Source organism: Osmerus eperlanus, chromosome 7 (assembly GCF_963692335.1).
Source record: "Osmerus eperlanus chromosome 7, fOsmEpe2.1, whole genome shotgun sequence".
Lineage (NCBI taxonomy): Eukaryota > Metazoa > Chordata > Actinopteri > Osmeriformes > Osmeridae > Osmerus > Osmerus eperlanus.
Window position 1 is genome coordinate 10,537,945 of NC_085024.1, and position 16,247 is coordinate 10,554,191.

A 16,247-nucleotide genomic window follows, 5' to 3' on the forward strand; every position below is an offset into this window, starting at 1 on the left:
GAGGGAGGGAGAGAAAGCGAGACCAAGGTAGAGAGAGACTGAGGGAGGGAGAGAAAGCGAGACCAAGGTAGAGAGAGACTGAGGGAGGGAGAGAAAGAGAGATCAAGGTAGAGAGAGACTGAGGGAGAGAAAGAGAGACCAAGGTAGAGAGAGACTGAGGGAGGGAGAGAAAGAGAGACCAAGGTAGAGAGAGACTGAGGGAGGGAGAGAAAGAGAGACCAAGGTAGAGAGAGACTGGGAGAGAGAGACAGAGAGAGATAGATAAGTGCCTACTGTTGCAGACAGGCAGGCAGAGTGAGTGAGGAGCGAGTGAGTCAGGAGAAGCGGTCATGTGAGTGCTGGCCCTGACCCCCCCCCCCCCTCCACAGCAGAGAGGTGACGGACACGCCCTGCCAGGCCCCTTCCTCGGGTGTTGGGGGGGCAAGAGCCTTCATCTGTGACGGAATGCCGACGGGAGGAAAGTGTAGAAGAAGGGGGGGGGGGGGGGGGGGTGGAGGGGGAAGAGGCCGGAGGAGAGATGATTCACACTACAGAGGGTGTCGTGTTTCAGCGGCTGTGTGTGATCTCGGGCTTAGCGTGAAGCTGACCCCCCCCCCCCACACACACACCCACACATATACACACCCACCCACACATATGCATACCTACACACAGTACACAGAGGGAGATGAGGACAGTGTAACCTAGTACGGTGTTTGGGGCAGGTCACAGTGGTATCTGTGTCACAGTAACAGGGCCTGCAGCATATTCAGCCAGTAGGTTCTTGTGACCACACACACACACGCACGCACGCAGGGTCACACAGCTCTAGGGGCCAAAGGGTGGATCTCCATCACTGCTTGAGTATGTGTGTGTGAGAGAAAGAGAAGCAACATGAGAAAAAGGGGCTCTAACCCTGGAACAGGAGGAAGATAAGCTCGTTATATATACACAAAACTAACTAACCAACCACCCAAAACTAACTGACTGACTAAGTAACTCTCAGCTGCCTGTTGAACTAGTTGTCTACTCCGGCGCAGTGACACGGTGATAACGGCTCTCCTAGCAGCCTAATGGATTTCCTGTGTAATCTCCTGCCACATCGCCACCCTCCGCCAGCCCGCCGCCTCCCGCTCCCGCCGGCTCGCCACCGCAGGCAGGCCCGTTGCCTGGCAACAAGGTTGCCTTACCTCCGAGGGAGACTTTCCCTAATTCTCTGCCTCCACCTCCCCGACACTACGGCGGCGCTTAACACTACCACCCCCCCGCCCCTGAAACCAGCCTGAGTTCTTTTTAACGCCATTGGGTTCTCTTTACGGGGATTCTTGTCAACAGAAAGGATTTTTTTTCTTGACTCATCATGATTCACGATACTTAACCCTCCCCCCCCCCCATCCCGAGAGAGAGACCTGGGTAGCTCTCCTTCTGCTGTGTAACCCCAATAGAACAGTATGAACAGAAAGAGAGAGGGAGGGAGAGACGGATAAAGAGAGAGTGGGAGGAGCTGTGCTTCTGCAGTCATCTCTCTCTCTCTCTCTCTCTCTCTCTCTCTCTCTCTCTCTCTCTCTCTCTCTCTCTCTCTCTCTCTCTCTCTCTCTCTCTCTCTCTCTCTCTCTCTCTCTCTCTCTCTCTCTCTCTCTCTCTCTCTCTCTCTCTCTCTCTCTCTCTCTCTCTCTCTCCCACTCTCTCAGAGTAATGGAGAAAAAGACAAGATTAGGAGAGAAGAGAGAGGAGATGAAAAGATCCAGAAGATGGAAGGAAGATTGAAAGATGATGATAAGAGAGGATAGGATGGGAGAGTACAGGATAGGAAAGGAGTGGAGAGGGCAGCACAGGATTGAAAAGGAGGGGATAGGATAGAAGAGGATAGGAGCAGATAGGAGAGGATAGGGCTGGAAAGGAGAGTACAGGATAGGATAGGATAGGAAAGAAGACGATAGGATAGGTGATTGGAAAGTACCAGATGGGATATGATAGGATAGGGCAGGAGACGATAGGATAAGTCAATATATGATAGGAGAGGGTAGGAGAGTTAGGATATGATATGATAGTAGAGGATAGGAAAGGACAGGATAGTACAGGATTGGATAGGAGAGGATAGTACAGGATTGGATAGGACAGGACAGTACAGGATTGGATAGGAGAGGATAGTACAGGATTGGATAGGAGAGGACAGTACAGGATTGGATAGGAGAAGATAGTACAGGATTGGATAGGAGAGGATAGTACAGGATTGGATAGGAGAGGATAGTACAGGATTGGATAGGAGAGGACAGTACAGGTTTGGATAGGAGAGGATAGTACAGGATAGGAGAGGACGGGATAGGAAAGTAAGGAAAGTGGGTTGGCTGGTTGCGTGCGGGAGGCACATCGGAGAAATGGAGGCTTAAAATAGCCAGCTGTCACAGCAGGGAGCGGGTTTTTACACCTGATGAGCAATATGGTCCTCATCAAGCACTGGCTTGTTTATCACACTGGGGCTTTCCAGGAGAGATGGTGTGTGTGTGTGTGTCCATGTGAGCATGTGTGTGTTTGACAGAGAGAGAGAGTCTATATGAGTCAGCGGGATTGTGTGTGTGCGAGAGTGTGTGTGTGTTGCGTGTGTAAAAGCAACCACAGGCGGGAGGGAGAGAGAAAGAGAGAGTGAGGGAGACGGCAGGCTGAATCTAGCTTCTCTCCACAAACTTCTTCTGGGTCTAGCGTTTTACACAAGCATGTCCATGAACTCCAACCAGCCACCCTTCTGTACCTGGTCCCTCTCTGAGACGGCGATTGGAGGAGTTACTGACTGAGAGATAAGATAGCACTTTATTAATCTCCAGGCGGGGAAATTAGGGTGAGGGAGAGGAGAGAGAGACAGACTGGATAGGAACTAGGCCAGATACCAGGAGAAATGGTAGCAGCTAGACTAGAAGTGAAAAAAGGCAGAGAGAGAGTTGTTGATGTGGGAGACTGCTTTGTCCAGACTGTTCTCTCCCTTCGTGGTGACTGTGTGTGTCTGGATCACATGTCGATCTGGGTTAAGCTGCTTTAGGTCTCCGCTTCCTGTTGGGCTTGGATCACTTTATGCTGCCTCTCTCTCTCACACACACACACACACACACACACACACACACACACACACACACACACACACACACACACACACACACACACACACACACACACACACACACACACACACACACACACACACACACACACACACACACACACACACACAAGACCCGAGCCCACACACAGAGGCGGATGCTGACTGGCAACACACACTCGCAGCTCATCCTCTCGTCTGCAACTTTCACACCCTCCCTCTCTCCTCTCTACCTCTCCCACTACACCCCCCCCCACTCTTCTCCTTCCCCCCCTCCTCTCCTGTCCACCTCTCTCCTCTGCTCTGCACCTCTCCCCCCCCTCCCCCCCCTCCCCTCACAAGTGTGTTCTCCAGGATGTTTAGCATGCACACTGGGCCTCGCTACATCAAAGCCTGACATGGGCCTGGTAAACCCTGGGCTTGTAATTACCCAGCGTATTAACATGACTGTGGATATTAGCAGGACACACACACACACGCATCTCCTTTATGTCTTTTCTTTCTCACTCTCCCAACCCCCCCCCCCCAAACACAAACACCCACGCTGTAAGTCTAAAGCTGCATGCTCACGCCAGGACAAGAGGGCAGAGATGAGAGGATTTGGACCTGAACCCAATCAATCCCACACGTCCTAGAACGGCTACGTTCCAACTCCCGCTGCTTACCAAGCACGGCACCCAGCGCAACACACAAGCACAGAAGAACACATAGGGCACAGGGCGCACGCACACACACACGCACAGCGGCGACGCTGTACTCTTATAATCCGTCTAAATGAGATTGATGTATAAATGCAACAGATTATCCTATCCTTTGGTGAACTTTTCACACACACTCTCTCTCTCTCTCTCTCGCAAGATAGAGAAAGACAGAGAACTCCGTGCGGCAGAACATCCAATTACAGGAAGTTTCGAGGCCTTTGTAACCTCAATTCAATTAGCCAGAGTTGCTCCCGAGATGAATACTGGAGCGGCACGGGTACTGAACGAGGAGCGGCGGGCAGCGAGGGAGGGGGTACATTGTTAGCCATGCTAATCAAATTTTTTTCTTTTGCCCCCGCTGTCTGCGCCTGGACTGTGGGGGGAGGGGGGGGGGGATGAGGCCCACGACCAGGGATGAGGCAGCAACCTGCCGCGTCCTGTCCGCCCCGGCCGGAACCCGGGGGAAGGGACTCGGAACCCCGGAGGGCTTGGGCGCGTGTCTCTTTGTGTGCTAATTGGCTGGACATGCATTGCGTACAGTGGGTACAACTGGTGTCTCTCTCTCTCTCTCTCCTCCGCCCTCTCTCCTCTCCCTCCGTCTCCTCCGGCATTCCTCTCTTTCTGTACCTCGCCTCTCTCTCTGTTTCTTGGTTGTCCCCCCCGCCTCCTTCTTTCTGTTACTACTCTGACCTGGTGCCGGAGCCACGCGCGGACCCCCTCTCTGACATAAGCAGCCTGTTAGTGTTGTCTTTGATGAGGGCTTGATACAGTGAGAGTGCCTGGGTAGATCACCAGAAAGCTTAAATGAATGTAAGCTAATTAAAGAGGCTTTGTGAAGGTGTGTGTGTAGGAGGGGGGGGGTTCTAGATGGATGGTTTTTGATGGCTTCATCTCTCTCAGATGGGAGTGGGGGGGGTACTACATTGATAGACAGAAGGAGGAGCTGGAGATTAGCCAATGAGAGACACAGTGGTGGAGTGTGTCTATGCAAGTGTTTGTGTTTTTATATGCGTGTGTGTTTGTGTCCGGAGTGAGGGCCAGTGTTAAGTCTCTGGCCATCACTCATATATGGCCACAACTATTGCCTCCCACCACAATTCAGCTGGCATCTTGTTATTTACTTTCCCTCCAGCCTCCATCCCCCCCCCCCCCCCCTAGCCCGCCCCCGGCCCTCCTTACCCCACCTCCCCCCTCAGCCCCCCCCTCCTAGCCCTGAATGATCACCACCGAGTCCCATGACAGATGAGATGAATGCAGTCAGGGACACACACACATGCTCCATCTGGTCTACTGGTGTCTCTCTGCCCAGCCATGCCTGGAGACTAACCCTAACCCCAGGCAGCAGCCAGAGCCTGGCTCCATCACCACACACACACACACACACACACACACACACACACACACACACACACACACACACACACACACACACACACACACACACACACACACACACACACTCACACAGCGGCTCTGAGAGCGAAGGAAGCGGTCCACCATATGGCCCTCTCTAGTTCAACAGTTGTGTCAGGGGGATGTCAGGTGGGGCTGGAGAGAGAGAGCCCGGTTGTTCCAAGCCCCTGTAGATGAACACACACTGGACGAACACAAGCGAGCGAGGGTCCTGACCCTGGAGGGCAACATGGTGGTTCAGTCACTTCCTAAACACTTCCTGTTAGACATCCGTCTATAGCTGGTTGACTGCTCTAAGAGATGCAGTAACATGCTGGTTCGCGGGACACTGACAGACAACATTCTGTCATAACAACTGTTATGACTGAGAATGTTAACGTTGAAGTCATTTAGTCACTGAAATGAACACAAAAGGCAACGCTTACTAAAACGTCCTGTAACAGAGCACAAAGGCAACGGCAACAAAAAAACGTGTTGAATACAAGAAATGACGAACTGGAAGCTGTCAGTGCATGTTTAACAAAGGTGTTAAACATGATTTCCTGTCTCCAGTTTCTGTCTTCCATCCTCCGTCAGTGCAGTCATATTTAATGAGCTCTCCAGGTGTGAGGGAGGCAGCTTCCCAGCAGCGAGGTCTGACCAGTGGCCTGAGGCGGTGGGCTATACCTTGGTCAATACCCCCTCTGTAGTCCAGCCTGTCACACACACACACACCTAGATAGACACACAACTGTACTGATAGATAGATAAGACACACACACACACACACACACAAACACACCTAGACAGACTCACGGACAGACACACAACCGGATTGATAGACACACACACACACAGTCCACAGGACTTAATGAGCACCAATACTATACGTCTCCAGAGACAGGGGTTATACTTTGGCTCCCTGTCTGCCTACACCGCTGCTCTGTTCCCACTGTCCCCACTCTGAATAATTCATATGTTCAATACTGGGATAGACACACACACACACACACATCCACACCCACACACTCGGAACAGGACGGAAGGAAGGCAGAGCAGCGTAGGTCGCAGGAGTGGATGTGTACGGGGAGAACTAGCAGGAGGAGAAGGATCCACCTCCAGCGAGGCAGGGGATTGATATGTTAGTTGGGATTAGAACGGACAAAGCCTGCCTGTCAATACAGCAGACCAGCCCAGGCTGCGCTTTCCCCTGTAGGCGCTGGGGCTGTCCAAGATGGAGGCTCAGCCACGCCCCGGCTGTGTGTGCGTGCGCGCGTGGGCGTGCGTGCGCCGTCTCCTGCAGACGTATAGACGGGTGGTGATTAGAAAGTGAGTAGACTCAATATTTGTGATAATAGCACGTCTGTGGATGTTTATGTCTCCGTTTGGCCTCAACACACACCAGCTGTAGGCAATCCTGTCCCTCTCGGAGAAGTTAACGAGGGAGAGAACTGTGTGTGTGTCGCATAATGTGTCGGGGGTCGTAAACCACCGAACACTTTGCTCTGTCCTGGCATTTACCCCGCCCTGCCTGGGGAACACAAACATCCTGGTGCAAGGGCCGGTGATGTCATACACAGAGGCTCGTTTGGCTCTTAGCACTGCGGTGTTGTCTGTGAGTCATTGCGCAGGGACGGAGAGGGGAGGCAGGGGGGGTTGGAGGGAGATGGGGATGGGGATGGAGAGACACAGGCGGTGGGGTGGGGGTGGAGGGCTGGGTGGGGAGGGGAGGGGGCGTAAACGGGGAAGGGGGCAACGCACCTGGCTGTGAGTCTGCTGGAGAGGGAACAACTCTCTCGGAGGTGTGTGTTTGTGTGTGTGTGAGAGAGCAGGGAGAGAGAGAGGGAGAGGGATGAGAGAGTAAGTGTGAAAGGGGGTATGGGTGAGGTGAGGAAAGGAGGGGGGGGGGTAATTAAATTCTGCACAGTGCATTCAAAGAAGGCTGTTGTCCTGGAGACAGCTGTGTGTGTGTGTGTGTATGTGTGTGTGTGGCTGAGAAGTGAGGGCCTGCTGAATAAGGACAGGTCAGTTAATTCTATTAGCACTCAGGTGGAAGAGGCTGTGGGCTAATTAGGAGAGGGATGGCCGGCTATGAATCAATAGGAACCCCTCAGCATGGGAGACGCTTTAATAGATGCACGCACACACACACACACACACACCCCACGGCCCCTCTATCCTCCTTGCAAATGGGATCCGGCTGCTCTGAATGTGAAAAGCCCCACACGACAGAGATCACCTGGATGGTGTCTCCAGAACCAGACAGAACAGGTAAACACTAGACGGAGGGATGGGGGGGGATGCTGTTGTCAACAACAACAGCAACTGGTGCCTGCCTCTCTGTTGTCAGTCACGGGCTAATAATGCATCTCACTAACGATCCATCTAATTGGCAGTAGTGTTCACACTAACACAGACGCGCGCTCTGATCATGAGTGTATTAAAAAGGAAGATGGAGGGATTTCGAGGTACTGTAACTGTGAAGGAGAGCCGGAGCTCAGATATATACATGCTAACTGACGAGCCTCGGAGAGGGTGATGAGATGCTAGCGGGTGGAGGAGCAGAGGAGGGGAGGGAGGGAGGACCGCAGACAACGGCAGCAGCTCGCAAGACCACGAGGTTTAGTCAGGATTAACAAGCACACACACACGCAGACTCATAAGTAAGTACACATCAGACCTAGACCAATAACAGATCACTTACTGTAAAATATTGGAGAGTACTAGAGGTACACTTGATTTGAACCACAGCTGCCACTGAATAGTTGAGAGGCATTGGAGTTTAGTCAAGCACACCCAAAATAATCTGATATTATTTGCAAACAGCAGTAACAGTAACCAACATTTGGGAAGGTGAGGCGGTATATTTTATTCACCAAGGTAGAACCACTGCACTCATTAGCTGAGCCAAGGAGAGGAGGAGGAGTGAGGGAGTACTAGATCTGTCTACCCCAGTCCACCTAGTGTCCAGAGAGCGTGGCCTGTTAATACTTAATAACCTTTCAGCGAGTGAGGTGAGTAGCGAAGATACAATAACGTGTCTGATGAGAAATTAGCCTTGGGCCTCCTCTACAATATTAACAGCAGGCAGCCAGCTTCCAGGAGTCAGGCAGGGAGGGAAGGCCAGGAGCTGAAGCAAATACTCTTAACTGGATTTATCGTCTACAGAGAGAAACACACACACACTCACGGATGCCCCCCCCCCCACACGGATGCCAACACACACAGTAGGACCGCCACACTCAGTCAAAGACTGGCTAGCTCAAATTCTGCGTGAGTTTTGGATATTGCTTGTGTTAATAGAAAGAGGAGTTAGAAGGAGTCAGGTGGCTGAGCGGTTAGGGAATCGGGCTGGTAATCCGAAGGTTGCCAGTTCGATTCCCGGTCATGCAAACTGACGTTGTGTCCTTGGGCAAGGCACTTCACCTTACTTGCCTCGGGGGAATGTCCCTGTACTTACTGTAAGTCGCTCTGGATAAGAGCGTCTGCTAAATGACTAAATGTAAATGTAATGTTTTTTAAGATAATTTATTTTTATCACAATGCCCCATTTTTTTTTCTTGATTTAGATGCGTTTTCTATGCCACACAGCAGACTCAATCGATGGCACAAAGGAACATCTATTTGCACATCTTCCTTTCAGATTGTGTGTGTGAAATTAGGTCTTCATAACGGCACTCCAGCTACAAGGACAATGATCACTTCCCGTCATGCTTAAGGGTGTTAGCGACCGGTCCAGCTACAATCTACACCGATCGATGTGGCTGCTGAAGCACCCTCTAGCCTGCACACTGGCATCTCATCCTACGTTACCTTGCTAGCTAGCGTGGCCGAAGTACGTGAGCTGCCTCTGGGATAGACAGCAGGTGAAGACAGATAGAGATTGGAGCGCTCTGCGCGTTTTGCCTAAAGGCTCGCTCTCTCTCTTTCGAGTTGCAGCCTGTTTATACAGGTGATTACTCACTTTGTCAAGCCAATCACACCTGGTTGAAACAATCGATGCTTGCAGCCTGGATCCAAAACATCCACTCAACACACACAGAGCTGGGTTTGAAGAGGGTGGGGGGGTTGTTGGGCCCATTTTACAAGTTATGTCACAGAGGGGCCAAATATTGCATCGCTCCTTCGTAACTACAATGTTGTTTCTCAACATGGCAGTGTAATTACTTTGTAGTCAATCATACATCAAAAATAATACTAGATTCACATAAAATATCTCTTGAATTACATAATATAGTACAAATGGTCTCAATTAGACTAATTGATGTGAGTGGGCATTAAATAATTAAAGTCCCTGTAAAGTGATGATAAAATATGTGTTCTGAGTTTGTCACACCACAGAAAATGTGTTACTACCACCCAGACAAATCTTAATGATTGAAAAAAATAAGTATAATAAGTTATCAAAATCTTGAAAAAATAAGCAATTGTATCAGATCTCAAACACTGGGGGCGTGTCCACAGAGGGGCTGAAACCACGCCCACTCACAGGAAAGCTGTGCCTCTCTCAACTGTCAAATACTGCTACAACGAAAATGGATTCTCCCTTTAGCAGGATTGGATTTACACAGCCATATAAATTGGAGCTCAGAGCCAGAATCCAATTCCGAAGACATTGACCGGCTACCCAAGAATCCTTCTCGGTCTGCAACAGAATGGTAATTTTTTTAATCTCCCTTACCCTAAATTCTCACATCCAAGGAATATGTATTTGCACAAAGGCATAACGAACTTCCAAACTGTAGGCTGAAAAGACAGCAACTCAGGATTGAGCTGGCGAAAACTGATGCTAATGTGCTCTCGTTACTATAGCGTTAAGGGAGGGGCCATGCTCAGTGCTTCCATTCAAGGTTTGATTTCAGCCCCGCTCAACCAATCCTGAACACAACAATTTTGAAAAACTGTTGAACCGTTTAACTCCACAATCCAGTACTGTATAGTTCACAGTCTTTGTAATGTGTTTAAGCAATACTTTGCAGAAAAACTTCCTTTACAGGGACTTGAAACAATAATACTGGATGCAACTGGTTTTGTTTGTGTATTTGGTGCTGACGGTTTACTGTTGGTGTTGTTTGCTGTGGTAAAACTATGGCCAGGTCCAATGGGAACCCTTGGGCTGCCTCCCTACAGGCCATTTAAGATCCAGTGTACCTGTTTGGTTCATGTGAATTGAACTCCACTGTGTGGAGACAGAAAGCGAGAGCGAGACTTGCTGAGTGATTGAGAGAGAGGAGCCAGAGAGAAAGAAAGAACCCTGGGGAATCTTCTGGAAACCAACAATACATCAGAGAGAGTGGAGAAGGGGATTGGTCGGAGGGGTTGAGGTCAATTCTGCTGCCATTCATTTGAAATTCCAATCCATGAGTTGGGGGAAAAAAACTTTTGAAATGAAAAACTTGTTTTTTAAATATATATTCTCAATCAATTGAGAAATGACTAGAATCCAATGTCTCCTTTTTTTGCAGGGCATTGAATAGGAATATTTCATGGGACCTGACATTACAGACCAGCTTGTCTCTCAGGGTAGCTGTGTGCCTGAGGCGCTGTCTGGAGGCTCAGTCTAATGTGCCAAGTACTGCTTACTAACGAGCTAGTGTGGTTAGCTTTTGGTACTGTGGTTAATCCTGGTTTAAGTGGTACACATTAGTTGACACGGTTAATATCGGTTGGTATGGTTAAGATTGGTTGGGATAAGGTTAGCAATTGTTGATGTGGTTAATACTGGTTGGGTTAAGGTCAGTATTAGTTGGTGTAGTTAATACTGGTTGGGTTAAGGTTAGTGGATAATATTGGTTGTTGTGATAAGCTTTGGTTGGCGTAGTTCATATAGGCTGCTGTGTCTGTTTTGGTTGGTGTGCTAAATACTGGTAGGTCGGGTCAATATAGTTTGGTGTGGTTGTGTTGGTAGGTTTGGTTAAAGTTGGTTAGTAGGCTTAATATAATTTGCTCTGTCTGAGTCTGGTGTGGTTTGCCGTTGATGTGGAGCCAGAAAGTGACTGCTGCTGTCTGACCATGTCACACACACCTGACCAGGACACACACACACAAACAGACACAGTCATTAATTACCCTGGTGCTGCCAGTGGGGGAGAGATAGAAGGATGTGGGAGATGGAGTGAAAGAAAGTGAGAATGGCACAGACAGAGAGCTAGGTGAAGGAGAGAGAACAATTGAGTGTTGGGAGAGGGAAAGAGGCAAAGAAGTGTGTGTGTGTGTGTGTGTAGTTTGCCACAGTAATGAGGTGAAAGGTCTGAGGGACTCCTGTGCTCGGACAGTCAGAGAGCTTCCTCACTCCTCATCCTCGCCTGCCTGTCTGTCCACTGCCTGCTAGCTGACAGTTAGCCTCTCAGAAGAGGTACTCCACTCCACAAAGGTGCACACACATACGCACACGCACCCGGCCACACACGCACACCAACACAGACCTGCACTCCAAACACTAAGATGTGCATACCTCACACACACCATACGTCCATTCCACACACAATGATTCACCACACACACGTGCACACACACAGATGGATTTGTGCACATCACACGAACACCTTTCCTCTCTCAAGCTCAGAGAGACCAGTCGGGTATGGGTCTGATCTCTTTCGTTCCTCTGGTCTCACAGCCACTTCCAACAATGGTTAGGAGTTGCCATGGAAACAGTCTAATATCATAAAAGCACTCCGGAGCCAGAGGCTCCTTTGAAAATCTCATATTTTCCAACTAATTGCTTTCATACTGCTATCAAAACCCATATTCTCCTGCCTCTGTCATCCAGTGCATTTGATCAGCTCCCAGATTCGGAGGCACGTCTATATATTCACCTAAACCAGCGCTATAAACTTAAACCCAGGCCAGATATGATCATGGCAACCCAACACAATTTGAAGCTATATAAATATCTATGCGATTTAGACCTTGTGGATTCTACAACCGTTCAAACATCTTATCTGAGGCTTAATCCTAGGATAGGACTTGATCATATGTTAAATAAGATGTCTTCTATACTGCCTCTCAACAGTGATGCATGCTTCTTAGATCTGACTAAGCCACTTTAAGAGCATGTCCAATCTTCCTGGATGCTTGTATAGTAAACACCACACAGCAGTGCTTCCTATATGGTACTGGACCACACTGTGTTAGTGCCTCTTAAATGGTCCTCGTGTCTATCAATCATTTATACAGGACTGGTGTAGACTGACTCTCCTGTTTCCCCAGACAGAAGGGAGGGAGGGGAAGGAGAGGCGTGAAGAGAGAGAGAGAGGGAGGAAGAGGCAGACAAGAGGTCAGACAGGAGGTCACCTGTCCTGTCTCTCCTTCAGGGCACAACTGAATCACTCACACAGCAGCAGCACACACACACACACACACACACACACACACACACACACACAATGCCGTTCATAACCCCTGGCCACACCAGCTCTCCAGCCTTGCAGAGAGCCCTCAATTAACAAGACACACAATCTTTCACTCACTCACTCACTCACGCACGCGCGTGCGCGCACACACGCACGCACGCACGGACACACAAAATACCGGAGGAGCGAACAGCAGATACGGAGAGAAACAGAATGGGAAAAGGAAATCAGGCAGAACAAGGGGAAGAAGGGCCCTCCCCTCCTGTCCTCACCCACCAGGCGTTTGAGGAGCCGCAGCAGCAGGCGGAGCTGTCGGGGCTGGGCGCGGCGCTGCAGGCTGAGGGCCAGGCTCCGCAGGGTGGCGGGGCTGAGGCCGGCCGGGCCGTCCCCACCGTACAGCTGCACCAGCAGGGACGCACAATGACTGGCCTCCTCGTACACCTCCTGCTCCTCACCGGGCAGCTGGGGGGAGGGGGAGACGCACACACACGTCAGTAACACGGCGTTAAGGCACACACAAACCAACATGTGGAAAACAACACACACACACGCTACCCCCCCCCCCTCCCCTTTGACTCTCTAGTGATTCTTTTCCCCTGAGAATGGGAACCCTCCATCACTCCACTGACGTCCCCTGTTCATCTCTGCCCTCCTCTCCAGAGCGACGCAGAGACAGACGGAGAGAGGGACACGGAGGGCAGGGACACGGAAGTCTGATTGACGGCTTCATCGGTGGCGGGCGTATTCATCACCTCGGCTGTCGTCAGTAAATCTACCTGACTGACTGTCTGCATGTCTATCTGTCTGCCTGCCTGCCTGTCTATCTGTCTGCCTGTCTGTCTATCTGTCTGCCTGTCTGTCTATCTGTCTGCCTGTCTGTCTGTCTGTCTATCTGTCTGCCTGGTTGCTTGCCAGTATCTTCTCTCTTCCCTGAAGACAAACAGGCTCCCGGAACCATATCGCACTAAAACAGATCCCTTGCCCTTAGGCGTTTTCAAAAATGTGACTTAATCGTATTTCCATAAGACAAAAATGTCCGTAATGTTATTTCGTATTTGATTTTGTATAGATTTCCAAGCTGTTTAAGGCTGTACAGTGGAATGAGCTGGTTGTAGTTGTAAATCCTTCTGGGTTCCAGGTCAGTCAAGCTTTTGATCTGAGTGAGGATCATATACAGTACCCTACAACTGTCCCAATGATTGAACAAATAAAGCAATGGCAAATTCAAATAGGTGTGGTTTGGTCTGTATGAACTGTTCTGGTAGGAAGAGAGCAGGAGTGAGGATTTGGTGGTTGTACATGTGTGTGTTTAAATGTGTGTGTGTATGTGTGTCTGAGTGAGAGATGGATGCTGGACTCTTTGTGTGTATGTCACGTTGACAATCTAGTGTGGATAGTCAGTGTGATAATTGTATGTGTGTGTGCAAGCATGTGTGTGTGTATGTGTGTAAATTGATGAGCGAGAAAGTGTGTGTGTGTATCGGGGTTGGGCTGAGTGGATCCTGTGTCGAGGCTGGGGTCTTTGAAGATAATCAGGTGGAGAGACACTCTGGGTTAGAGGCAAACCCCTTCAATAGAGACCCATCAGAGCAGTACAATAATGATACACTCTCCATCCCTCCCTTTCCCTAGCCCCGACCTACTCTTCCTTGAATCCCTTACTCCCATCGATTTGACTAAAAGCGTTGGAATAGGTACAGCCTGGCTCAGTTTGCCCCCCTCCTCTCCCACCTCTAACCCTGATCCTACTCTCCCCTCCCCTCTTCCATCCCTCCTCTGCTCGGCCTAATCCCAGGGGGGGGGCAAAGGGGGCGGGGCACGGAGACGCCTAATCCAGCCTCCCTCTTTGTCATCCCCGCCCACAACTCCAAACCCCCACCCCCCACCCAGTGACTCCGACCTCAACCATCTCCCCAGAGACCCCGCCCCCCCACCCGCACATTCTACCCGGCCCCGCCCACCGCTGAATGGGCCTATAGTGTGGTGGTGGTGCTGCTTTGGCCGGGGGTATTGTTCACGTGCCAATAGCTGGTCAAAACAGGCACGAGTTAACACCTGCTTAGCCGGATTTCTAAGACCCCCATGTTTACTCAACAGTGGTGGCTGGGTGCTTGAGGGGAGAAAGAGATGAGATGCCATGAATCTGACAGGGGGAGGATGGGAGGATTATAGAGAGAGAGAGAGAGAGAGGGGGAGCGAGAGCGAAAAGACGACGTGTGGCAGCGCTGCCCTCTAATGACCCCCCCCCCCCCCCCTCCAACTGACACACGCACGCACAAAACATTCCTGTGCCAGGCTGAACAGTGGACGTTTGGAGCAAACACACAGCTCGGAGCCTTTCCCTGCCTATTGAGTTGTCATCGTTGGTTAAGGTTCCCAGGGAGGAGCGAGCTCTGCCAAAACAGACGAGTGGTGGTGCTTCGATGTGTTGGCGCGGGGCTACATAATGTAACACAAATACTGCAAGCACCAGTCTTCATCATTAGGTTGTGTAAACGTTAGTTAATGTACCACACAGCTCCAGTGAAAATGCACACTGTCAGTTTGAGAGCTCTAGAAAAAGATGATAATCGTATTTGCATAAATGTGTGTGTTGGCTGTCATAGCTGAAGAAACTGAGGGTTATGTAATTCCACTGCATTCTATCTGGCTCTTAATACATGTAGTAGAAAGGTAAACAAGGACAGGGGGAAACAGAAAGCTGTTTCAGAGATAAGCTGAGGCTGGGGCTGAAAGTAAGACTGAGGCTCCTGACTCTGGGGCTTGAAGAACGGCTGAGACTGGGGCTGAGGTTTAGACTGGGGCTGAGGCTGGGGCTGAGGTTTAGACGTGTTTCTACACTCTACAAGAAGGCTCTGACCTTCGGAGCGGCTATTTGTCTCCCTGGCATGGCTCTCCTTGCTGGGTTTTTGTTGGACCAGGCTGGCAGTCAGTGTGTGTGTGTGGTGGGGCAGAGACAGGACACAGAGGATAGCAGCAGCAGGAGGAACAGGCACCAGGGGGAAATGTAACGAGTACCCAGTCTTGTGGTTCAGAGGGATTTAGAACTTGGCCGTGCTGCTAGGGCTTGGTTAAGGACTCTGGGCTGGGGGAGTCCAGTTTGGACATTGAGCCATTTGGACACTAGGATCAGAGCATGCTGGTGAGATGCACAGACACAGTGCTATGGGGCCCTGGGCTGTGTTGACTTGGCCAGGTCAGCTGGGCAGGATCACTGTGGTGCTCTGCTAACAGACAGCTCAAGAGTTTCAGAAACCAGAGCCCAGATTGCTGCTGTTCACCAGGCTGTCCGTCTTCCTGCCTGCCTGGTCTGTGTGTCTTCCTGCCTGGTCTGTCTGTCTTCCTGCCTGGTCTGTCTGTCTGTCTGTCTTCCTGCCTGGTCTGTCTGTCTGCCTGCCTGGTCTGTCTGTCTTCCTGCCTGGTCTGTGTGTCTGTCTGTCTTCCTGCCTGGTCTGTCTGTCTTCCTGCCTGGTCTGTCTGCCTGCTGTCTACCTGTGGCTAATATTAACCAATCTAAAATCGGCATTAAAGTTTAGAACGTACAGATTTAGTTTAATTCAGGGCTCTCAAGTCTCACATTTCAACCATTTTGCAACACCTTGTTTTTCTCATGCTGAATAGTAAGGGATAACTTGTCCAGCTACATTAGAGATTAGCAAGCGTTTTGTCAAGAAATGAAAACAGGTCAAACTATAATGATTATTTGCACTCGCACAAATGATCCCAAATATA

The 16,247-nt window shown here is 50.3% G+C and overlaps 1 protein-coding gene across 1 annotated transcript in view; it reads right to left on the reverse strand.

The window, feature by feature from the left end:
• ulk4 (unc-51 like kinase 4) overlaps window positions 1-16,247 on the reverse strand; it is a 71,535-nt gene that overhangs the window by 1,987 nt on the left and 53,301 nt on the right. The window contains exon 34 of the mRNA XM_062464834.1: window positions 12,792-12,977. Within this exon, the coding sequence (XP_062320818.1) occupies window positions 12,792-12,977 (186 nt within the window). The remainder of the gene's footprint in view (window positions 1-12,791; window positions 12,978-16,247) is intronic.